Genomic DNA, 24,915 nt, shown 5'->3' with positions numbered 1-24,915 from the left:
CTGGTTTCATAAACACGCACGAACTCTGTCACAAAAAGCAGAAGAAGATAAATGCGAATTCAGAACACTGCAGAATACTGCCGGGAACGGAGAGAAACAGAAGTACGGAGGGGCCCCTGGGAGTCACAGAGGCCCTGGTAATGGTCTGTTTCTAGAAGGGGGTGCTGGGTACCTGAGTGCTTACTTTAAGTCTTTATGCCTTACGTATCATCAGAAACCCTCTTTTGTGTCTATGTGTGAGTTCCTATGAAAATGACCGTATCGGGGCCCCTGGCTGTATCAGTCAGTAGAGCACACGACCCTTAATCTCAGGGTTTGGGAGTTCAAGTCCCACGTTGGGTGTAACGCCTACTTAAAAAAAAAAAAAAAAGAAAAAAAAAAGGAAAAAGGAAAAAGGGAAGGAAAGGAAAATGACCATTTATACTTTGACACAGAAATCTCATTTCCTGGAACCGATCCACGAGACTGAAAACAGCAGAGATACAAAGCTATCACTGTAGCACCGTCGCCAACAGTAAACATGTAAAAGTCCCCTCAATACCCTTCAGTCAGGTGAAATTCATCAGGATACATCAATTCAGTGGACTATGTATTACATGGTCTTTAAAAAAAAGAGACCTTTATGGAATGATATGGAAGCACCTTTATATAAACTAACAGGGGCGCCTCGGGGGGGGCTCAGTTGATGAAGTGTCTGACTCTTGATTTCGGCTCAGGTGGGGACCTCACGGTCGTGGGATGGAGCCCTCCGTCAGGCTCCACACTGCGCTTGGAGCCTGCTGGAGATTCTGTCTCTCCTGCTCCCCCTGCCCTTCCCCACCCCTCTCTCTCCCTCTCTAAAAAAAAAAAAAATCTATAAACCAACAAGGAAAGCTCCAAAAAAAGCAGGTGTCGCTCACTACCGTTCTGTTTAACGTTGGTTTACAAACAAACCTTTCCAGACTTTGTCCCTGACAGAATACGAAGCTGCAAGACCAAAGGGACTCTGGGTCAATAAACACCATTTAAATAAATATTTCAAAAGTTCAGGCAATGGCTGGCAATCTGTTGAGACTGAGCAGTAGGTCTCCAAGGGGGCTCTCTGGAGGGCAGGAGGAGATGGGAAAACCTGATACCATAGGCAGATGCTGGGATTTAAGACGACCGCAAACCCTTCAACTTTAAGATGGTGGGAGGCAGGAGGACAGAAAGACCATTAAGCTTTCAAACACGGAAGGGATCTGACACCTCGAAGCCCCTACTGGAAATAAGTCCTTGCTGTTAAAATACATCCAACCATGTGAGGAATCACAATAAAGAAGGAGGGACAGAAGGAACTGTGGTCCAGAAATCGTGGGGGGCAGTAAAGCCGCGTAAACACAAAAGCAAGAGTAAACAACGGAGGGATTCCGGGGACTGAAAACAAATGACCCAAAACACGAAGAGGAATTGGGAAGGAGGAAACGGAGAGGTGGCCTCAAGTGTGATGTAATTTACTTTTTCCTCTTTCATGGCCGCGTGTCAATGAGCATCTAAGACTGAAACATGCAATTTAAAAAAGAAGTTAGGGCGATTCCAACCTCCCAACATTCTCATCACATGTCTTCTTAACCTTTCAAGAAGACTTTAGAAACTATTATTCCTTGTGATGAAGAAATCCTTATTCCGTGTTCAGCAAGGTCTAACTTCACTTTGGCTTCTCCTTCTTATGTTAAGTGTTGCTGTATGACCACAGCACATCAAAGCGGCACGTGTGCTATTATTTTCACTCCAGAGGGATCTGTCAGCCAGGCCTTCTCCTTGCACACATGTGGGAATATTCTCGAATGAACCTCATCAGACCACGGTTATTTCATGAATTCACGATGGAGACCACATGAGTTTGTTTTTTTGCTATCATCTTTGTTCTTTTCTGTATTGCTTCACTGTTTCAAATTCGAACACGTGTCATTTTTCTAAAAAAAAAAGCTCATTCTACAGAAAACCTTGGACTTTTCCAAAGCAGCTCAAGTGGAATAAAGTGAAGACCCAGACCACCGGATGAAAGATCAAGTAAATGGGAAAAGGGACACCGACGATCTGAAGCATGAGTAGAAATGAAGTCAAAATTGTACTTTCTGTTATCACAGAAAGAGAAGAGGGATGATGGAGAAATCCAAACCCAGTTAAACCACAGCCAAGACAAATTATTTTCATATAAACTTGGCATGTAAAACACACCTAGTATTTAGTAACATAACATTATTAGACAAGTCATCCAAGATATTTGTTTAATCCTTTAGAACAATTGTTTGGAATCTTCACAAAAACAGGTTGGGTAAAAATGGCCCCAAAGTTAGTATCTATTAAAATAGCCTGCTATTTTTGACCACTCCCTGGCTGAGCTCTCCTTTTAAATATTCTAACAAAACCCACTTGAGAAGTCATCTGAAGCACAGGTGCTAGTTGGTAAGCTCAGTGCAACCACGATCCTGATTAACTTGCCGGACACTCGAACCCCAATTCCCCTCCCTGGACCCAACTCTGCCTGGAAAATCTATTACCCTCAACATCAGCCCCCTCCCTTGTTTCTCTCTCCTGTCTCGAAAACAGGGCTTCTGCTCCGAAGGTCCAGCCCGAGCACCAATTTGGGTGCTGAACTGAAAGGCTTCAGCACGAGACTTGCTAATTCCAGGATCCCGGTCCCAGGCTTAGATCTGTGCTTTCCATCCCTCACTCCCAAACTGCCCACATCAAAAATAAAGCAGGGATACCACCACAGATCCCACTGACACTAAGAGGAGACTTAGGTAACAGTGCAAACAACTCTAATTTGACAACACAGATGAAATAAATTTCTTCAAAACCCAACTATCTAGGAGCGCCTGGTTGGCTTAGTCGGTTAAGCGTCCTACTCTTGATTTCAGCTCAGGTCATGAGCTCAGGGTGGTGAGATCTACCCCAGTGTCTGGCTTTTTACTGCTTAAGATTCTCTCTCTGCCTTTCTCTGCCCCTCCCTCCATGACCTGTATGCACACACCCTCTAAAAAAAAATCTTTTTTAATTAGAAAAATTAAAAAAACCCACAAAACACAGCTATCTAAAACTGGTAGAATAAACCACGTGAACAGCCACATATCTGTTAAAGACACTGCATTTGTCATTTCAAAACTTCTCACAAAGAAAACTAGCCCAATGTCTTCACTGCTGAATTATACCAAACAGTAAAACAAGAAATCATTATCAACCGTACATGGACTCTTTAACAAAACAGAGGAGGGTATACTTCTCAAGTCGTTTTATGGAGCCAGCATAACTTGGATACCAGAACCTGACAGGGATATTACAAGAAAATGACAGACAGTATTCATCAAGAACACAGGTGCAGAATTCCACAACAAAATATGAGCAGACTGAACCCAACAATAAAGGATAATATATTAAGAACAAGTGGGATTTTCCCCCCCAGGAACGCCAGGTTGTTTTATCATGCTAGAATGTGTGCAACTTGCCACAATAAAGGAGAAAAACCCACACGATCATCACAAAAAGCACGGAGAAAGTTTCTGACAAAATCCAACATGCGTTCAGAATAAAACGTTCTCAGCAAACTAGGGAGAGGGAGGAACTTTCTCAGTCCGATCAAAGACGTCTGTGCTAAAATACTGAACGCCGTCCTCCTAAGTCAGGAGCAAGAAAAGATAGCCGTTCTCCAACTTCTCCTCAACTCTATGCTGATGGTCCTGACCAAAGTGATAAGAAGAGCGAGCCGAAAAATTTAGTTTTTAAAAAAAAGCACAAGTCTTTATTCACAGTCGCTATGACTATAGAAAACCCAAAGCAATCTATAAAAAGATCTTTGAAATGTAATAAGTGAATTCAAGAAAGTCTCTGGGTAGAAAGTCAACATATACAAGTAAACTGTATTTCCACACAATCTTTTTTTTTTTTTTTAAAGATTTTATTTATTTATTTGACAGAGATAGAGACAGCCAGCGAGAGAGGGAACACAAGCAGGGGGAGTGGGGAGAGGAAGAAGCAGGCTCATAGCGGAAGAGCCTGATGTGGGGCTCGATCCCATAACGCCGGGATCACGCCCTGAGCCGAAGGCAGACGCCTAACCACTGTGCCACCCAGGCGCCCCTGTATTTCTACACAATCTTAACAAACAACTTAAAAATCAAGTTAAAAATAAATTCCACTTCTAATTACAGAAAAAAAGCAACATACCTAGAAATAAATTTAACAAAAGACACCCTCAGTGAAAACTAGAAAAACACTCTGGAGAGAAATTAAAGACCCTGAAACGATGGAGAGATATTCCACACTCATGGATCAGAACAGAGGTTCGGAAACACTTTCTGTAAAGGGCCAGACAGTAAATATTTTAAATCCTGTGTATCATATGGTCTACATCACAAACCCCTTACCACTGCAGCAGGAAAGCAGCCACAGACAATATATAACGGATGAGCATGGCTACATTCCAATAAAGCTTTATTTTCAGAGGGAAAGATGGCAGCAGGGGACAAAGGTGCTAGGCTCGCCCCGTCTCACAACTAAAACTAGGTAACTATCAAATCATCCTAAATACCCCAGAAACTGATCTGAAGACTGGGAGAACAAACTCCACAAATAAAGGGAGAGAAAAGGCCACACCGAGGAAGGTAGAAGTGCAGAGATGAGGCTTGGAAGAGAAATGAATCCTGGCCGCTGCAGTAGGGAGGAAGGAGCTGTGGTTGCAGAGACGGGCAAGAGACAGACTAGCATGCAGGGGAGTGCACGGGGAAAACGAATCCCCATAGCAATTGGCTTGGAAAGTAAGAAAGACTGAATTTCGTGAGTTCTTGCCACAAGCAGGACTTAAAGCCTGGAGTTCTAAAGGTCAATGGAGTTGGCTGGGATACAGCCTAGAGGCTATCGCGGTTACTCTTGGAGAGAAGTCAGGGCAAACAGCCCTCAGACATGCAGCATGGATAAAACAGTGATCTGAAGAACACCTGGGACACAAGGTGAGGAGGTTAGCTGCTCATCTCAGAGCGTGTCCCAGAGAAGCGGCGATCATGGAGAGACCCCTCTGGGAACAAAGGAACTGGCAGGAGCCATTTCTCTCGCCGATCCTCAGCCTTGACACAGAGCCTCCCACAAGAACCAGCCCAGGGCCAACGCTCGCTACCTAACTTGCTTATGTCAAGTCTCACCCCAGCCCTGTGTTCCAGGGGAACCAACCTTCCCAGTCACATTTTCCTCAATCGCAGCATGGCAGGCCTGTTACCCCCAAAAGCCAGTGCACCCCTGCCCACACCTCATCTCCCCACCCTGCAGGTTTTCAAGGCCTCAGTTCTGGTGGCAGTGATGATGGGTCCCATTTCACAAGTAAAACAGAACACATTTAGTTAAAATGTACCACATCAGGCCAGGAACCAAACACTGCCCACAACAGACAAAGAGGGCCTCTGCAGATGACTGGCCTACAGGATAAAGTATCCAGGACAGAACCACAAAGCTCGCTCAGCACCACTGGAGATACTCGCAGAAGTGCCAGGCCCTGAGGAACAGGGGACACTGCACGGCAAGACACTACAGGACCTCTTCTTCATAAGGCCATTACCCTCAAGAACAGTTGTAATTGGTTTTCCTAACACAGAGAAACAGGCATAGAGACTTAGACAAGATGAGAAGGCAGAGGAATGTGCCCCAAATTAAAGGACAATGCCAGAGCCAGAGTTCTAAGGGAAACAGATATAAGTAACATGCCTGATGGAGAATTTAAAGCAATGATCATAAGGATACTCACTGAACTTGAGAAAAGAGGACAACATGGCAACCCTTGACACAGAGAAAAGGAATAACATAGCACAGTGAAATGAGAAACACACTTGATGGAACGAACAGCAGGATGAAAGATGCAAAGAATTAGTGACGTAGAAGACAGAGTAATGGAAAGTAGTCAAGCTGAACGAAAGAGAGAAAGAATTATGCAAAACAAGAACAGACTTAGAGAATTCAGTGACTTCATCAAACGCAGTAACATTTGTATTACAGAAGTGCCAGAAGAGGAAGAGAGAGAGGAAAGGGGGCAGAGAATTTACTTGAAGAAATAACAGCTGAGGGGTGCCTGGGTGGCTCAGTTAAGAATCCTACTCTAGGTTTCGACTCAGGTCATGGTCTTAGGGTCATGAAATTGAGCCCCGAGTTGGGCTCCGCACTCAGTGTGGAGTCTGCTTGTCTCTCTCCCTCCCCTGGCCAGTGCATGTGTGATGTGCTCTCTCTCTCAAATTAATAAATAGAATCTTAATTTAAAAAAAAAGAAAGAAAAAGAAAAATAGCTGAAAACTTCCCTAATCTGGGGAAGGGAAGAGATAGCCAGATCCAGGAGGCACAGAGAACTCCCAATAAAATCAACAAAGGAAGAGCCACACCAAAACATATTGAAATTAAAAAGGTAAAAATACAGTGATACAGAAAAAATATTAAAAGCAGTAATATAAGGGGCGCCTGGGTGGCTCAGTCGTTAAGCGTCTGCCTTCGGTTCAGGGCGTGATCCCGGCGTTATGGGATCGAGCCCCACATCAGGCTCTTCCGCTGGGAGCCTGCTTCTTCCTCTCCCACTCCCCCTGCTTGTGTTTCCTCTCTCGCTGGCTGTCTCTCTCTGTCAAATAAATATATAAAATCTTAAAAAAAAAAGCAGTAATATAAATGAAGACAGTTACATAGAGAAAGGAAACCCCATAAGGCTATCCGCAGTTTTTCAGCAGAAACTTACCAAGGCAGAAAAGAGTGGCATGATATATTCAAAGTGCTGAATGAGAAACACCTGCAGTCAAGAATACTCCTTCCAGCAAGGCTATCATTTGGAATAGAAGGAGAAAGAAGGAGTTTCCCAGACAAACAAAACCTACAGGAGTTCATGGTCACTAAACCAGCCTTGCAAGTAATATTACAGGGTACTCTGAGTGGAAAGAAAAGACCAAAAATGATCATATGAGGGTAGAAAACACACAAGCAGCAAAAATGAATATTTCTGTAAAAAATAAGCCAAGGAATACACAAAATACAAGGATGTAAAATATAACACCCTATACCTAAAATGTGGGGAAGACAGGAGAAAAGAATGGGTTCAAACCCAAATGACCACCAACTTAATATAGTCTGCTGTATGACGAAGGTTATGTACAAACCTAATGGTAACCACAAAGCAAAAACCACCAACAAATATGCAAAGAACGAAGAGAGAGAAATCCAAATATATCTCTAAAGAAAACCAGCAAACCATGAAAGGGAAAAAGACAAGAAAGGATCAGAGAAAATTCTCAGAAACAAATGACAAAACAAGTAATAAAATCGCAATAAATAATACCAATAATAATACTGAAAGTACATGAACGGAGACGCTCCACTCAAAAGACAGAGGGTGACAGAACGGATTAAAAAACAAGACCCATGTATACGCTGCCTACAACAGACTCATTTTAGACCTAAAAACACCTCCAGATTTAAAGTGTGGGGATGGAGAATCATTTATCATGCAAATGGATATTAAAAGAAAGCTGGAGTAGCAATACTTCTACTGGACAAGAGAGACTTTAAAAGAAAGCCTGTAATAAGAGACAAAGGATGACACTATAATAAAGGGGACACTCCAACAAGAAAATATAACAATTGTAAATATTTATGCACCCGGGATGCCTGGGTGGCTCAGTTGGTTAAGTGTCCAACTCTTGGTTTTGGCTTGGGTGATGGTCTCAGGGTCACGGGGTCAAGCCCCATGTTGGGCTCCTCATTCAGATTGCTTGAGATTCTCTGCCCCCACCTTTCCTTCTGCCCCTCCCCCTGCTCGCTCTAAAATAAATAAAATCTTTAAAAAAAAATTACGCACCCAACACAGGAACACCCAAATACATAAAACAGTTAATAACAAACATAAAGGAACTAATCGATGATAATACAGAAATAGTAGGGGACTTTAACACCTGCCTTACATCAATGGACAGATTATCTAAACAGAAAGTCAACCAGGAAACAATGGCTTTGAGTGTTACACTGGACAGTATGACAACAGTATCTCTTAAACCCTTAAGAGATATATTCAGAACATTTCATCCTAAAGCAGAATACACATTCTTTACAAGTGCATATGGAACATTCTCCAGAACAAATCACATATTAGGCCACAAAACAAGTCTCAACAAATTTAAAAAGATCAAAGTTACACCATGCATCTTTTCTTTTTTCTTTTTTTTTTCAGATGCTTAACAGCTGAGCCACCCAGGTGCCCCACACCATGCATCTTTTCTGACTGCGAAACTATGAAACTAGAATCAACCCCAAGAAAAAATCCGGAAAGGGCACAAATACCTTTATTTGTGGTCAGGTTAAATAACCTGTGGTTATGTTGAGGTTAAATGACATGCTACTAAACAATGAAGGGGTCAACCAGGAAAATGCAAGAAGAAATTTAAAAAGTACATGGAAACAAATGAAAGTGAAACACAATGATTCAAACCATTGGGACACAGCAAAAGCAGTCCTGAGAGGGCAGTATATAGCAACAGAGGCCGACCTCCAGAAGCAAGAAAAATCTCAAACAACCTAACCTTACACTTAAAGCAGCTACAAAAAGAACAACAAATGAAGCCTAAGGCTAGCAGAAGGAAGGAAAAAATAAAGATTAGAGCAGAAATAAGTGATACAGGGGGCACCTGGGTGGCTCAGTCACTGGGCGTCTGCCTTTGGCTCAGGTCATGATCCCTAGGTCCTGGGATTGAGCCCCGCGTTGGCCTCCCTGCTCAGCAGGAAGCCTGCTTCTCCCTCTCACACTTCCCCTGCTTGTGTTCCCTCTCTTGCTCTGTCATATAAATAAATAAAATCTTAAAAAAAAAAAATAAGTGATACAGAAACTAAAAAACAATGAAACCAGGAGCTGGTTCTTTGGGGGAAAAAATAAAATAAAATTGACAATGTCTAGCCAGACTCATCAGGAAAAAAAGAGAAAGGACTCAAAATCACAAATGACAGAGGAGAAAGAAAAACCAATACCACAGAAATATAAACTGCAATGGTATATGATAAAAAGCAATAAGCCAAGTAGACAAGAAATGGATAAATTCATAGGAACATGTAACCTACCAAAACTGAACCAGGAAGAAACACAAAATTTGAACAGACCAATCACCAGCAAAGAAACTGAATCAGTAATAAAAAAAACAAAAAACAAAATCAACACTCCCAAAAAATAAAAGTCCAGAACCAGATGGCTTCACAGCTGAATTCTACCAAACATCTGAAGAAGAGTCAATACCTCTTCTCAAACTATTTCAAAACTTAGGAAAGGAAGGAAAACTTCCAGATTTATTCTATGAGGCCAGCATTACTATCCTGATACCAAAACCATATAAAGACAACACACACAAAAAAAGGGAACTACAAGCCAATATCTCTGATGAACATAGATGCAAAACCACTCAACAAAATACTAGCAAATCAAATCCAACAATACGTTAAAAAAGTCATTCACCATGATTAAGAGGGATTTCTATCTGGGGTGCAAGGGTGATTCAATATTCACAAATCAATCAATGTGATATAGCAATATTAATAAGAGAAAAGATAAGAACTACATGATCATCTCAATAGATGCAGAAAATGCATTTGACAAAGTACAACATCCATTCATAATAATAAAAAAAAAAACCCTCAACAAAGTAGGTTTAGCAGGAACACACTAAGACAAAATAAAGGCCACATACAAAAAACCCACAGCTACTATCATCCTCAATGGGGAAAAATGGAGCTTGTCCTCTAAGATCAGGAGCAAGACAAGAATGTCCACTCTCACCACTTTTACTCAACATAGTACTGGAAGTCCTAGCCACAGCAATCAGACAAGAAAAAGAAATAATACACAACTAATGAATCATCGAGCCTTACATCGGAAACCGGGGATGTACTGTATGGTGACTAACATAATAAAAAATCATTATAAATAAATAAAATAAAAATAAAAAAAAAGAAATAAAAGGCATCCAAATAGGTAAGAAACGAGTAAAACTTTCACTGTTGGCAGGTGACATGATACTACATACAAAAAACGCAAAAGACTCTACCAAGAAACTGCTAGAACGGATAAACAAATTGCGTGAAGTCACAGGCTACAAAATTAATCTACAGAAATGCGTTGCATTTCTATACACCAATAATGATGAAACAGAAAGAGAAATTAAGAAAATAATCCCATTCACAACTGCACCCAAAATAATAAGATACCTAGGAATAAACCTAACCAAAGAAGTGAAAGCCTGTACTCTGAAAACTATAAAACACTGATGAAAGAAACTGAAGGTGACACAAAGAAATGGAAAGACATTCCATCCACATGGATTGAAAGAACAAATACTGTTAAAATATCCACACTACCCAAAGCAATCTACAGATTTAATGCAGTCCCTGTCAAAATAACCCCCAACATTTTTCACAGAGCTAGAACAAGCAATCATAAAATTTGTATGGAACCACAAAAGACCCTGAATAGCCAAAGCAGTCTTGAAAAAGAAAAGTGAAGCTGGAGGCACCACAATTCTGGACTTCAAGTTATATTACAGAGCTGTAGTCATCAAAACAGCATGGTACTGGCACAAAAACAGACACGTAGATCAATAGAATAGAAAACCCAGAAATGAACCCACAATTATATGGTCAATCTCTGACAAAGCAGTTAAGAATATCCAATGGAAAAAAGTCTCTTCAACAAATGGTGTTGGAAAAAGTGAACAGCTACATGCTAAAGAATGAAATGAGGCCATTTTCTTACACCACACACAAAAATAAACTCAAAATGCATTAAAGACCTAAACGTGAGACCTAAATGTGAAACCATAAAAATCCTTGAAGAGAACACAGGCAATAACTTCTTTGACATTGGCCATAGCAACATTTTTCTAGCTATGGCTCCTGCGTCAAGGGAAACAAAAGCAAAAATAAACTACTGGGACTACATCAAAATAAAAAGCTTCCGCACAATGAATGAAACAGTCAACAAAACTAAGAAGCAACCTACTGAAGGGAAACGATATTTGCAAATGACTTAGCTGATAAAGGGTTAGTATCCGAAATATATAAAGAACCGATACAACTCAACACCTCCAAAAAACAAATAATCCAACCAGAAATGGGAAGATACGAACAGACATCTCTGCAAAGAAGATATCCAGATGGCCAACAGACACATGAAAAGACATCAACATCACTTATTAGGGAAATGCAAATCAAAACCACAATGAGATATCACCTCACACCTGTCAGGATGGCTAAAATAAACAACACAAGAAACAACAAGTGTTGGTGAGGATGTGGAGAAAAAGGAACCCTCGTGCACTCTTGGTGGGAATGCAAACTGGTGCAGCTGGTGTGAACAGTATGGAGGGTCTTCAAAAAGTTAAAAATGATCCAATAATTGCACTAGTGGGTATTTACCCCCAAAATACAAAAATACTAATTCAAAGGGATACGTACACCTGCTTGTTGATTGCAGCATTATCTACAATTGCCAAATTACGGAAGAAGCCCAAGTGTTCACCAATAGATGAGTGGATAAAGATGTGGTGTGTATACACAATGCAATATTATTCAGCCATAAAAAAGAATGAAATCTTGCCGTTTGTGACAACATGGATGGATGTAGACAGTATAACGTGAGGTGAAATAAGTCTGTCAAAGACAAATACCATATGATTTCAATCATATGTGGTTTTTTTTTTTTTTTTTTTTTTTTTAAAGATTTTATTTATTTGACAGAGATAGAGACAGCCAGCGAGAGAGGGAACACAAGCAGGGGGAGTGGGAGAGGAAGAAGCAGGCTCCCAGCGGAGGAGCCCGATGTGGGACTCGATCCCGGAGCGCCGGGATCACGCCCTGAGCCGAAGGCAGACGCTTTAACGACTGCGCTACCCAGGCGCCCCCAATCATATGTGGAGTTTAAGAAACAAAGGAAAAGAAAAGAGAGAGAGAAAGAAACAAATCAAGAAACAGACCCTTAAATATACAGAACAAACTGATGGTTGCCAGAGGGGAGGTGGGTGGGGATGGGGGAAATAGGTGATGGGGATTAAGAGGGCACTTGTGTGATGAGCACAGAGTACAGAATTACTGAATCACTAGATTATATACCTGAAACTAACATAAAAATAAATACATATAAGACATTTTAAATACTAAGGAACTGACACATGTCAAAAAAAAAAAAAAAAGGCACAGTATACCAACGAGGTCAGATTCCTAATTGCTCAAACATATCCATCCATCCCTTCTTCCTTACTCAAGGATCCTGGTTTTGTTTGATGTTGCAACATGCTCAGTTACACTGCCTTCCTGTATCCCTACTGTCGTCCACAGTTGTTGCATGGTCCTGTTCTACAATGAGATGTAAAGAGAAATCTACTGTTGGAACTTTCTGGAAAGCTACTATTTTACCAATAAAAGAGGGAGAAGCTCAGCTGGCACACCCCTCTTGCCCTTTGCCTTTCTCATCTTTTCTGCTTAGAATCTGGACACAATAGCTGATGTACAGGAACCATCTCCTGGTGGGACTGGAAACAAAAGGGAGACTTCGCAAGGCAGCCACACCAGCCCTGGACAGGCTACTTCCAAACTCCTTATCACGAGAAAAAAATAAAGTCCTCAATTGGTTAAGCCATCGCAGTTGGGGTCCTGTTATAGGTGGACTGATACAATCCTGATAAAATAATCAATAAACGAAAAATATACACCCATCACTATTCAGTAACAACTAAATTAACCTACCCATTAATTCAAAAGCAAAACCGACGGAGATCGTACCTTAATAGTAATATTTGATTTCATACCACATCGGTAGGTCCTTGCTATCTGTGGAGTAAGGTGGATTTCCTTGGTAAGTTGTCTCCATTTCCTACACTCGGGTATTGTACACTGAACCTAGAAGGAAAGCAACATGTCAAGGTGAGTTGGCTAATCTTGAACTAGCAGGTCTATCCAACAACACTCACTCTGCCATCTTTTCCACAAGATCCAACCAACCTTTTTGTACTTGGGAGTACTTTTTCCTCCCCCTTGCATCACCACCACCCATAGAATCCACTTTTACCCCACGAGGGTAATGACTTCTGATTCAATACTAGCTCACGCACAGGGAAAGTGCAAAGGGGATCTAAGCACTGTTGTCAGAAAGGTTTTCCAGCTCTAACCGAAGGAAACGATCAGAGCTAAATTTGGTCAAAAAGTATGCACATTAAATGCACTGTGGTATTCTGAACTGGATCCTGGAACAGTAAGAAGGACACTAGTGAAAAAGCTGGAGAAATTCAAATAAAGTCTGCAATGTAGTTATTAGTACCGTACCAATATTAATGTCTAGCTTTAATCAGGGCTGGTGGATGATAACATCAGGAGAAACTGGATGAAGTATAGATGGGAATTCTCTGTTACTATCCTTAAGACTTTTCTGTAAATTTAAGATTCCAAAATATAAGGTTTATTTTTTTAAAGTATGCAGATATATATGAAAAGAATTAAGCTGGACGCCTACTTCACACACATACAAAAATTAACTCAAAAATGGGGGAGCCTGAGTGGCTCAGTCAGTTAAGCGTCCGGCTCTTGGTTCCAGCTTAGGTCATGATCTCATGGGTTGTGAGACTGAGCCCTGCGTCAGGCTCTGCACTCGGCAGGGAGTCGACTTGAGACTCCCTCTCCCTCGGCTCCTCCTCCTGCTCGTGTGCACTCCAAAATAAATCTCAAAAAAAAAAAAAAACTCAAAATGGATCAAACATCTAAATGAAGACTGAAAGTGACAAAACTCTTCAGAAGAAAGGATCTTCATGACCTCAGACTTGGAAATAGATTCTTGGATACGACACCAAAAGCATAAGCAGCAAAAGAAAAAAAACAGACTAAACTTCAAAATAAAAAATTCTGCATGTCAAAAGACACTATCAAGAAGTGAAAAGGCAACTTATAGGAGAAAATATTTTCAAGTCCTGTATCTCAAGGGTTTAGGATCCAGAATATATAAAGAACTCTTACAACTCAACAATGAAAGATATAAACAACCCAATTTAAAAATGGGTTGTTTAAAACAGATGTCTTTTATTTATTTTTCTTGTCTGTTGCATGAAGAAATAAAAGGCACCTAAATTGGTAAGGAAGAAGTAAAACCGTCCCTATTGACAAATGACATGATAATATATATAGAAAACTCTGAAGACTCCACCAAAAAACAATTAGAATAAATGAATTCAGGAAAGTTGCACAATATGTTAATATACAGATATCAGTTGTGTTTCTACACCCTAATAATGAAGTAGCAGAAAAAGAAGTTAAGGAAATAATCGTATCTACAATTACACCAGAAAGAATAAAAATACCTAGAAATAAACTTGACCACGAAAGTGAAAGACCTGTATTCTGAAATTATAAGACGTTAATGAAAAGAATTGAAGACGACACAAATAGAAAGATATACCATGCTTGTGGATTGAAAGAATTTTCTTTCTTTTTTTAATATTTTATTTATTTATTTGACAGCGAGACAGCCAGCAAGAGAGGGAACACAAGGAGGGGGAGTGGGAGAGGAAGAAGTAGGCTCCCAGCGGAGGAGCCTGATGTGGCGCTCGATCCCAGGACTCCGGGATCACGCCCTGAGCCGAAGGCAGATGCTTAACGACTGAGCCACTCAGGTGCCCCGAGAAGTAATATTCTTAAAATGTCCGTACTACCCAAAGCAATCTACAGATATAATGCAATTCCCATCAAAATACCAACAGCATTTTTCACAGAATGAAAATAATCCTGAATTTGTACGGAACTACAAAGACTTCAAATAGCCAAAGCAGTCTTGAGAAAGAACAAAACTGGAGCTCTCACAATCCCAGATTTCAAGATACACAACAAAACTGTCGTAATCAAATACTATGGTACTGGCACAAATACACAAAGGTCAATGGAACAGAATAGAGAGCCCGGAAATAAACCCATGTTTATATGATCAATGAATCCACAATGGGGTGGCAAGAATATACAATGGGGGGAAAGATGTTACTTTAATAAATGGTGCTGAGTAGGGGCGCCTGGGTGGCACAGCGGTTAAGCGTCTGCCTTCGGCTCAGGGCGTGATCCCAGCGTTGTGGGATCGAGCCCCACATCGGGCTCCTCCGCTGTGAGCCTGCTTCTTCCTCTCCCACTTCCCCTGCTTGTGTTCCCTCTCTCACTGGCTGTCTCTATCTCTGTCAAATAAATAAATAAAATCTTTTAAAAAATAAAATAAATAAATAAATAAATGGTGCTGAGTAAACTGGACAGCAGCATACAAAAGAATGAAACTGAACCACTTTCTCTCACCATACCCAAAAATAAATTTAAAATGGATGAAAGATTTAAATGTGAGACCTGAAAGTGTAAAACTTCCAAAAGGAACCATGGGTAGTAAATTCCTGGACATTGGTCTTAGCAAAATATTTATGGATAGGTCTCCTGAGGCAAGGGAAACAAAAGCAAAGACAAACAACTGGGACTACATCAAAATAAAAAGCTTTTGCACCGTGAAGAAACCATCAACAAAACCCAAAGGCAACCCAGTGAACAGAAGATATTTGCAAATGACATCTCTAATAAAGAGTTAATATCCAAACTATATAAAGAACTTCTATAACTCAACACCAAGAAAACAAATAATCTGATTAAAAATGGGCAGAAGACCTGAATAGACTTTTTTTCCAAAGACCTACAGTTGGCCAACAGACACATGAACAGATGCTCAACATCACTCATCATCAGGGAAATGCAAATCAAAACCACAATGATATCTTACACCTGTCAGAATGGCTAGTGTTGAAACAAGAAATGTAAGTGTTAGTGAGAATGTGGAGGAAAAGGAACACTCGTGCATTGTTGGTAAGAATGCAAATTGCTGCAGCCACTGTGGAAGACATATGGAGTTTCCTCAAAAAATAAACAGAATTACCATATGATCCAATAATTCCACTCCTGGGTATCTACCCAAAGAAAACAAAAACACTAACTTGAAAAGATACATGCACCTTATATTTACCGTAGCACTGTTTAAAATAGCCAAGATATGAAAGCAGCCCAAGTGTCCATCGATAGATGAATAAAAAAGAAATGGTATACATACACACAACAGAATATAACACAAACATAGAAAAGAATGAGATTTTGCTATTTGTAACAACATGGATGAACTTAAAGAACATTGTAATAAGTGAAACAAATCAGAGAAAGATAAATACTGGATGATTTTGCTTTTATGTGGAACCTAAAAATTAAATTAACAAAGAAACAAAGAGACTCTTAAATACAGAGAACTGGTGGTTGCCAGGGGCAAGGCGGGTAGAGGGATGGGTGAAACAGGTGAAGGCAACTAAGAGCTACAAACTTCCAGTTATAAGTTAAGTCACAGAAACGAAATGTACAGCACAGGGAACATAATAATTTTTTAAAAATGGGCAAAAGACTTGCACAGATATTTCTCCAAAGAAGATAAACAAATGGTAAGCACACAAAAAATGCATTAATCATTATGAAAATGCAAATCAAAACCACAATGAGATACTCCCACTAGGGGTATGTGTCATTCATGCCTACTACGACAGCTAGAATCAAAATAATGGAAAACAAGAGTTGGTGAGGATGTGGTGAAATTTGAACCCTCACACAGTGCTGCTGGGAATGAAGACCCAGCAGTTTGCTATGGAAAAGAGTATGGCAGTCCCTCAAGGGGTTAAACAGTTCCCATACAACCCAGTAATTTTATCCCTAGGTATACAACAGAACTGAAAACAGGTATTCAAATATTCATGCATAAGACGTCCATACCAGCAACTGTATGCAATAACTAAAAAGTGAAAACAACCCAAATGTCCATCAACAGATGATTGACGAATGGATAAATAAAATCTGACCAATCCATACAATGGAATATTACCCATGAAAAGGAATGAATTAGAACATAGATGAACTGCAAAAACATGATGCTATGTGAAAGAAGCCAGTCATGAAAGGTCACATACTGCATGATTCCTTTATATAAAACACCCAAAATAGGTACCTCACAAAGACAAAGATCAGTGGTTGCCAGGGGCTAGGGGAGGGGGAATGGAAGGTGACTATTCGATGGGCACAGATTTCCTCAGTGAATGATGTAAATGTCTTGGAATTAGCATTTTGGTTGCACAGTGTTATCAATGTATTAAATGCCACTAAATCATGCACTTTAAAATAGTTAGTTTGGGGGCACCTGACTAGCTCAGGGGAAGAGCACGTGACTCTTGATCTTGGGGTCATGAGTTCGAGCCCATGTTGGGTGTAGAGAGTACTTAAATAAAACTTTAAAAAAGTAAAAAAAAAAAAAATAGCTAATTTTATGTTATGTGAAATTTGCATTAATAAGAAAATTTTAAGTGTGCAAGAGAAGCTCAAAATTACTTATATTTTTAAACTAGCAAATCATTTATTAAGTGATAATATATTTATCTCATATATACAATCACTAAAATATATTTTCAAAGAACGGCTACATGGAAAAGTAAAATTAAATCAATAAACTAAAATTATACGCAAAGTATGATTTTCAACCTAACTAAGATCTGTACACTTCTTTGTACTATGTGAATTACCAAGGTTTTCAACAGAAATAAAAAATGTGATATGTTTTAACAGACCCAGAAAGAATAAGTGTAATAATAGAAACATTTCCTAAAAATCAGTATTTTCACCCATCCCTGCCTTTCGCTCCACAACCTTTTTCCAGGGCAATACAGCATTACACTTTTTACCCAATAGGGGAGCTGCTGGTCCGCCATGAAAGCTTTGGGACTAGGTTCAGTTTTTCCATTGCTAGTCCATATTTTTTTCCAAGTAGTATATTTGTCATATCCGTCCTTATGGCTGAAAAAAAAATAAAAATAAATATATCAAGCTAGAAGTTCACCAGGTTTTCTGAACAGGGGGCAGGTCAGCAAGCCTTTCGTAAAGGATTTAACTAGCCACATCATAAAGAGAGGGAAGGTTATCTCGGTACCCGTCAAAGAGGTGGTCGGGAAGGGTGCATTCCTTCCCGTTTAGTATGGAAAACTATTAAGACGGGATGTCCCCCTGTCTGTCCAGCACCCCACAGTTGTCGGCATCCTCCCTCAAATCTCTGCAGCACTGCCCCCATGCACGGTCACAGAACAGCAAAGCAGGGCCTAGATTTTTCAGAACGTGCAGACCAGGAGTTAGCAGGCACTTCCTGAGCCCTGAGCGTGCACACACGTAGCACAGACACACACCCAGCCACTGCATCAAAGTTCTGGCTCAGCTGTAGTCGGCTCAGGCATGGGTGAAAGGGTAGAATAATTCAGTAAGCCTGCGGGCTCCGTCTTAACTGTCTGACCCCTTCCGCAGCCCCCCGCCACCGTCCCCTCCACCACGGCAAGCTCCAACAATCAGCGAACAAACCTTCTGTAGTAATGGTCAAAGCATTCATTACAGAAATGCTCCCCACAGGAGAGGTGATACCATCGGGATGTGTAGCCGTTTTTGGCACACCTGAAAATAGCAAAACACGTGTAGCTTCATAATGAATAAGCATGTTGTCCCGCTTTTTAAAAACAGGTCTTAAGCACATCCTATGAGCCCATTTTGCACCATCTCCACTTAGAATCCTAACAACCGAGAGTTGAGGACCGGGGAAACTTAAAAGGATGTCTGATCCCTCGTAAAACCTGGTGAAGACACAGGGACTTAAAGACCCATGGTACGTAACCCAGCTGGCTGCACAGCACAAGGGCCTGGGGCTTAGACGTTTTCTCAAGACTCCCCCGGAGCAATGAGTTTTAGGGTACAGAACAAGGAACGTGGCCGTGCTTGCGGTGAGTGCACAAAGGAGACGGGGCAGTCTCCAGCAGTAACGCATGGCCCACCACCGAACAGCCAGCTGCAGTCTGTCCATCACGCAGGCGCTCCGGCAAACAGAACCTGCCCCACGGCCGATCAGGGAGCACAGGACGACCTCCGATGCCACGGTGAACACTACCACCACCACCTCTTCGTGGTTAAAAGATTAAAATGGGATTTGTTTTCCAGGTTTTATTGACGCGGAAGCCTTAACTGACGATTTTTTGGGGAAGTAAAAGGTCATGCTTAGGTCATGCCCATAAAAATGGCAAGAGTGAAGGTAGCTCCGTGGCTGAGACCGGTCCGTGTCTACTGAAGAAGAGGAATGTTATCTGAGGGGGAGGAGAAGCACAGGGGAAGTGAACACATGCTGGTCCCCACTGGGGGCCCAGGGTCCTCTCCTACCCCCTCCCCCCCACCCCAGGAGAGGTACAGCCACAGTGGGAGGATTGGAGGACACTGATTGGTGGCTGCTAGAGCTGCCACGACTAGGTCTCCCGGAGGAGCACAGAGGAGGGTGCGGTGTGCACGAAATGCACGGGAAGCGTCTCTATTCTTAGACGACTTCCAGTATCTATATCTATCTTTAGGAAAACTCTCCTGGAGGATGATGCTCCCCCCGGGCGGGGAGGGGCGGCCGAGGCCCGCCTGCCACACTGACCTTTCAGAAGCGCTTGCAAAGCACACGGGACACGCTACTGTGCAGCCTGACTTCTCACATCTCCTGTACTTCTTCTCTGACCCGCCGTCCTCATCCTCATCTGTCGTCTCTGTTGCTTTTTTCTTCGCCTGAGGAACAACCGGCTGAGGTTACGCGATTTCCCCCAGAAGGGCCCAGGGTGAAGGAGGTGGGAAGTTCGAGACTGAAATAACTTTGCCGCTGTGAAAATCAACAACACCCTGGCAGCAGGTGAGGGGCTGACAATACAGCAAGTTCTCAGAGACGGCAGTGTGCAAATAATTCAGTGACTTGCTGCAAATACAGAAGCAGCACTTGAATGACAGGTCTCCGAGGACAGAGCTAAAATGCACATGAGCCTTTCTTAGGAAAAAGCTGTACCAGTCAAAGCAAAAGCTCCTCTCATATCAAGACTTTTATTCTTTTTTTTTTTTTTTTAGATTTTATTTATTTATTTATTGGAGAGAGAGCTTGTGGGGGGGGGGGATGGAGAGGGAGAAGGGAGCCCAACAAGGAACCCCATCCCAAGACCCTGAGATCATGACCTGAGCCAAAGGCAGATGCTTAACCAACTGAGCTACCCAGGAGCCCCAAGATTTTTTTTTCCCTTTAATTAGAATAGTCATATCCTCTCAGTACTGCAGATTTTAAAACATTGAATAATTTTACTTTTTTTTTAAGTTTATGTATTTATTTAAGTCGTCTCTATGCCCCACGTGGGGCTCAAACTCACAACCCCAAGGCCAGGAATGGCACACTCTTCCGACTGAGCCAGCCAGGTGTCCCCAAAAGCTGAATAATTTTAGAAAAAGAGTTACATCATTCAATATTTTTCTTAAAAAAAAAAAAAGAAAAGAAAAAGCCCTAGAAAAGAGATGGCAGCAAGTAACCTGCCAACAGCAGCCGACCAGCTATAAACTGAAGTCCACATTCCTATGAATGACGCCAAGCCAAGCATGGTCTGGCCTCAGCTCACATCCTGGGAGCAACCACACAGCTGTGGTTCTCTGAACAGCTCATGCTGATTCACACTCCATGCCTGTCCTTGCAGGGACATCTGTCCCTCTGCCAGATGTACTTTTTTCTACATTCTACCACTTTATCACACCGCGCTGTGATTGTTCCGAGGGGAATTTCTCCACTCGGCTACAAGTTCCTTGAGGACTGGAATCGTACCTTTTCATCTCTAATACTTCAGCCCCAATCATCCTAAGGTTGTGGGGCACCAGGCTGGCTCAGCCAGTGGAACATGCAACTCCTGATCTCGGGGTTGTGAGTTCAAGCCCCAAGGTGGGTGTAGAGAGGACTTAAAAATAAAAAAACTTGGGGCACCTGGGTGGCTCAGTCGGTGAAGCATCCAACTCTTGATTCAGCTCAAGTAATGATCTCGGCTCAGGTCATGATCTCGGGGTCGTGAGATCAAGCCCTGTGTAGGAGCTCTGCACTGGGGACATGGAGCCTGTTTAGGATTCTCTCTCTCCTTCTCCTCTCCCTCTGCCCTCCCCCCTAACCCCTGCTCCTACTCTTTCTTTAAAGACAAACAAAAACCCAACAGGTGCATTAATGAACAAATGAATAATACCTGCCTACCGGAGCTCCTCAAAGGCAGGCTATCCGGAGAATGATCAAAAGATGCTTTTTTCTTTGTCCTCCTCCGTGGTGTTGCCATCGTGTCAGAAAATCTTCAAAAAAAAAATTAAATTAAATAAGTAAACAATAATACTTTCAACACTCTAGATTAAAGTTACTATGTAGCTTACTAGGTAAGAGCATATGCTCTGCAGGTAGACTGCACTACTGTGAAGCCACTGCTTTCAAGTTACTTAATCCAAGACTAAGCCTCAGTGTTCCCGTCTATGAAATGGGCACAGCAAGTATGTACCATAGCAGTGGTATTTAAAGCACCAGACCTGGCATACTTTAAGTACTTAATAAATGCTGTCCATTTGTAGTATATACATTTAAAAATATAAAAACAAGAAACACCACACAGATGACCAATAAAAGAATTACACTGCTGTTTGTAAAATTCAATGAGTAAAAATACCTGGTCTTTGTCTGTCTGCTCCTCTCCCTCTTACTGTGTCTTCTCAGTAGCTCCTGAATTTCGATCTTATTATACTTTACAAAGAAAACTCAGTTGCTCCCTCTCAGTAAAATCTCAGGCACCCTGTCCAGTCACTACTGAATTTAGGAATCTGGGTTAGACAGTCACTGGTATCTTCTACTAGAAAAATTTACGAGCTCTCAAACTGGTTTAAATAGCCGCATAAGCATTAGGAACCAAAGTCTATAAGAAAAATAATGCATAGTAACCAGGAAAGATTAAGAGTTATCAAATTAGTATTTTTCAATTAAATAATAAAAATGCTTACCATAAGTATGCAGTAACATACAGATTTTACAATCATCACAATTCCTTCCCTGATCCGTGTATTTATTATACACACACACACACACACACACACACCCCATGAACATAGGACATACCTATGGGTAAGGAATTTGAAAGTGGAAAAGTGTTATAAGATACAAATTCCACAAATATAATCTTCATCTTGGAGAAAAGCTTTGAGGACCTTGTAATCCTACTGCTTCATATATGTGAATTGTACTAACATTCATAAGAGCATTTTTCATGGATTATTAACACCACATGTGAAAACTCTGTTTGCCACCTACACGGACTTTGAGAAATCTTGACATCAGTGGTAAAGACGGCCTAACTCAGTCTTCACTTTCTCAAAACCATTATGTTATGAATGCTTAAATCCTGTACAGATTCTGAAATGCATTCCTATTAAGCATTAAAAAAGGTGCCTTTTGGTTTCTATACCACTCATTATACTGCTACATAAAGCACTACTAATGTTAACATACCTACTGTTTACCTATAATTCTTATACCCAAAGGCTTTCTGGATCACATTTATATTTTCAAAAGGCGTCCAATCTAACATATCTCTTTATATAATACATATATTCCACGTTATTCATAAAATGAGCCACAAAGCACGTATAAATATGTACATAGTATATGTAAATATATAGTATATGTAAGGATTGCAGCAAAAATATTTGAGTCTAACGTGGGGTTTAGGAACATAATCAGCCTAGTTTCATGCAACATTTGGCCCTGTTACCTAGGAATACTGGCAACTCAAAGCATAGTTTCTGGAAATTTCAACAAACATTTTAATCCAACTGTGTACTGGAAAATACATATTTAATTGCAATTAAGAATTATATAATTCAAGAAATGGTTAAGAGGAAAGGAAAACATTAACTATAGAAGCCACTGTTAAATCTGTGTTGTCTAGGAAAAATACAAGTAAAGATTTTAAGTGTTCGTACACTTTCACCTTTATACAATATACGGTGACATTCTCTCATCCTTTTCTGACACTATAATTTCTCTGTTTCCACTGTTGCTGGGGTTTGGGGGCTCAAGATGAAGGGGAAAACGTTTACGTTGGAAGGACTACAGCTTGGGTGTTTTTCAATACAATCTTAGAAATACTGATCACAAGTGCTAACAAATTAGTATAAAGTGCTCTCACCTGGTTTTTCAAATTGATAAACGCAACTCAACAGAACCAATTTGTTTCATGTTCAATATAATTATATAAGCACATTTCTTCCTAATTTTAAATTTATAGCTTTGGCTTTCTTTTCAAGTGACAAAAGGAAGAAAAAAGTGAGGTTTTGGGGGGAGGTAAATTTATACGTGCATATACCAATGTCTCGATTTCTATTTTAATAATTCCCAGGGTTTTTTCCTAAAGTAGCCTATTGAATAATATTTTTTCCAAAAAACGCACAATTCACAAAAATATGAATCCAAAGACTTCAAGTTGGAATAAAAATGTACAGGGGCATCAGCATACTTTCTAAAAATAAGACAAACTACCAGAAACTTCTTCAGAGACAACAGAAACAAGAATTTCCCCCAGGGCCACTGAAAATACGGCAGGACTAGCACCTTCTTGCACCCACGCTAATCAAGTTTTCCGAAATATGGATCCTGTTCAACTGCCTGAATGCTTTATTGACTACTTTCTCTGCCTGAAAGACAATTTAATTATTGGTCATTTTCTCCTCTACCTCCTGAAGAAAACTTCCCTCCCGCCCCTTCTTCCACTACAATAGATTTTTTAAAAAAGGAACTGACCTAACAAAACGCAGCAGCCCTGAGTGGTGTGTATGCCTGCAGAGTCTCGAGCTCCCCAAATGGAGCGGTCTGGGGACTCCCGCACCCCACCCCAGGGAAGGCTGGGCCTCCATCTGGCTCGACTCCACATTACAGAACCTCAACTTTCTACAGCTGGGCCTGCCTCTCTTCCTTCCTCTTTCACCTGCCAGCTGCCGGGCTGTTGCCTAACAGCTCGGGTAATCGGGCCGCCCCCTCCGGGTCCTCAGGCCCGCAGGAGTTACCCCAGCAACCTGGCAATGCCGCTCGTGTCTGAACGCGTGGTGGCTGCGCCGGAGTATTACTATAACACCTGCAAGGCTGTGCGGGCTCCTGGCCGCCACACCTCGGCTGCGAAGAACGAGCCAGGGAGTTCCTACCCCCGGACTGGGGGCTCTCCGCGGGCCGCAGACACTCCCCAGGTGACAGGGCTCTGACAGTCCCCAGGAGGGAGCCCCAACGTGCCCGGCGCCAGCTGCAGCCGCCTCGCTCTCCGAAAAGCTTTCTCGTCTCTTCTCCCAAGTCGGAGAAGCAACAGCCTCCGGGGCTCACCTTTGCGCCAGAGAGGTGCAAGGAGCCGGGGGGGAGAAGGCACCCCTGCACGGAAAGGAAGCATTGTAGGGGGGTTAGGAGAGACCCTCAACCCCGCGACGAACTGGGGAACCCCGTCGCTGCTACACGCCAGCCCGGGAATCCCCCCTCCCCTTCCTCAGACCCCGCACCCCCTTTCCAATACGGGGAGGGCGGGGGCAGCCCCCAGCGCACCGGTCCACCTCCCACCCGGGCGAGGGGCGCTGCACAGGGGGAGGAGGGCAGCCTGCACCCCAGCCAAGCCGCTTTGTGAGGAGCTGTCACCCGAAATCCGCCGCCGCCCCCGCGCCCGCCCCCGGAGCCGCGTGCCCCGCACCTGGGAGCGCGGGCGAGACGCTGCGCGCCGCCCGGGGCTGCCGGCGCCTCTCCGGAGCCGCGCGCCGCGCGCACAGGACAGCAGGATCCGCGCCGCGAGCCGCAGCCCCCTCTCGGCCGCCGCCGCCGCCGCCGCCGCTTCCGCCCCTGTCACGGCGTGACCCGGGGTGGGAGGAGCCGGCGGGACCAGGGAGAAGTAGGGTCCCCGCCTTCGCCTTCGCCGCGGCGCTCGCCCCGCCCTGGCCATTTCCGCCGCT

The 24,915-nt window shown here is 42.2% G+C and overlaps 1 protein-coding gene across 5 annotated transcripts in view; it reads right to left on the bottom strand.

Moving 5' to 3' along the window:
• KDM1B (lysine demethylase 1B) overlaps positions 1-24,819 on the bottom strand; it is a 56,882-nt gene extending 32,063 nt beyond the window's left edge. For 2 of the 5 annotated variants that reach the window (XR_006782269.2, XM_087858077.1), the window contains exons 1-6: positions 24,660-24,819; positions 21,147-21,246; positions 19,547-19,674; positions 18,448-18,537; positions 17,784-17,895; positions 12,793-12,909 (exon numbers count right to left, since the gene is read on the bottom strand). Coding sequence is in view for 1 of the 5 variants with exons in the window: in XM_087858077.1 (XP_087714203.1) it covers positions 12,793-12,909; positions 17,784-17,895; positions 18,448-18,537; positions 19,547-19,674; positions 21,147-21,233 (534 nt within the window). In the remaining 4 variants the exon portion in view is untranslated. The other 3 variants (XR_006782270.2, XR_015722601.1, XR_006782271.2) reach the window with 3 other exon arrangements.
• Positions 24,820-24,915: the final 96 nt, after the last annotated feature.

Source organism: Ursus americanus, chromosome 32, assembly GCF_024610735.1.
Source record: "Ursus americanus isolate L20-20 chromosome 32, mUrsAme1.1.p, whole genome shotgun sequence".
NCBI lineage: Eukaryota > Metazoa > Chordata > Mammalia > Carnivora > Ursidae > Ursus > Ursus americanus.
The sequence above is the reverse complement of the archived record's forward strand: the minus strand, read 5'-3'. Positions and strand labels throughout refer to the sequence as shown.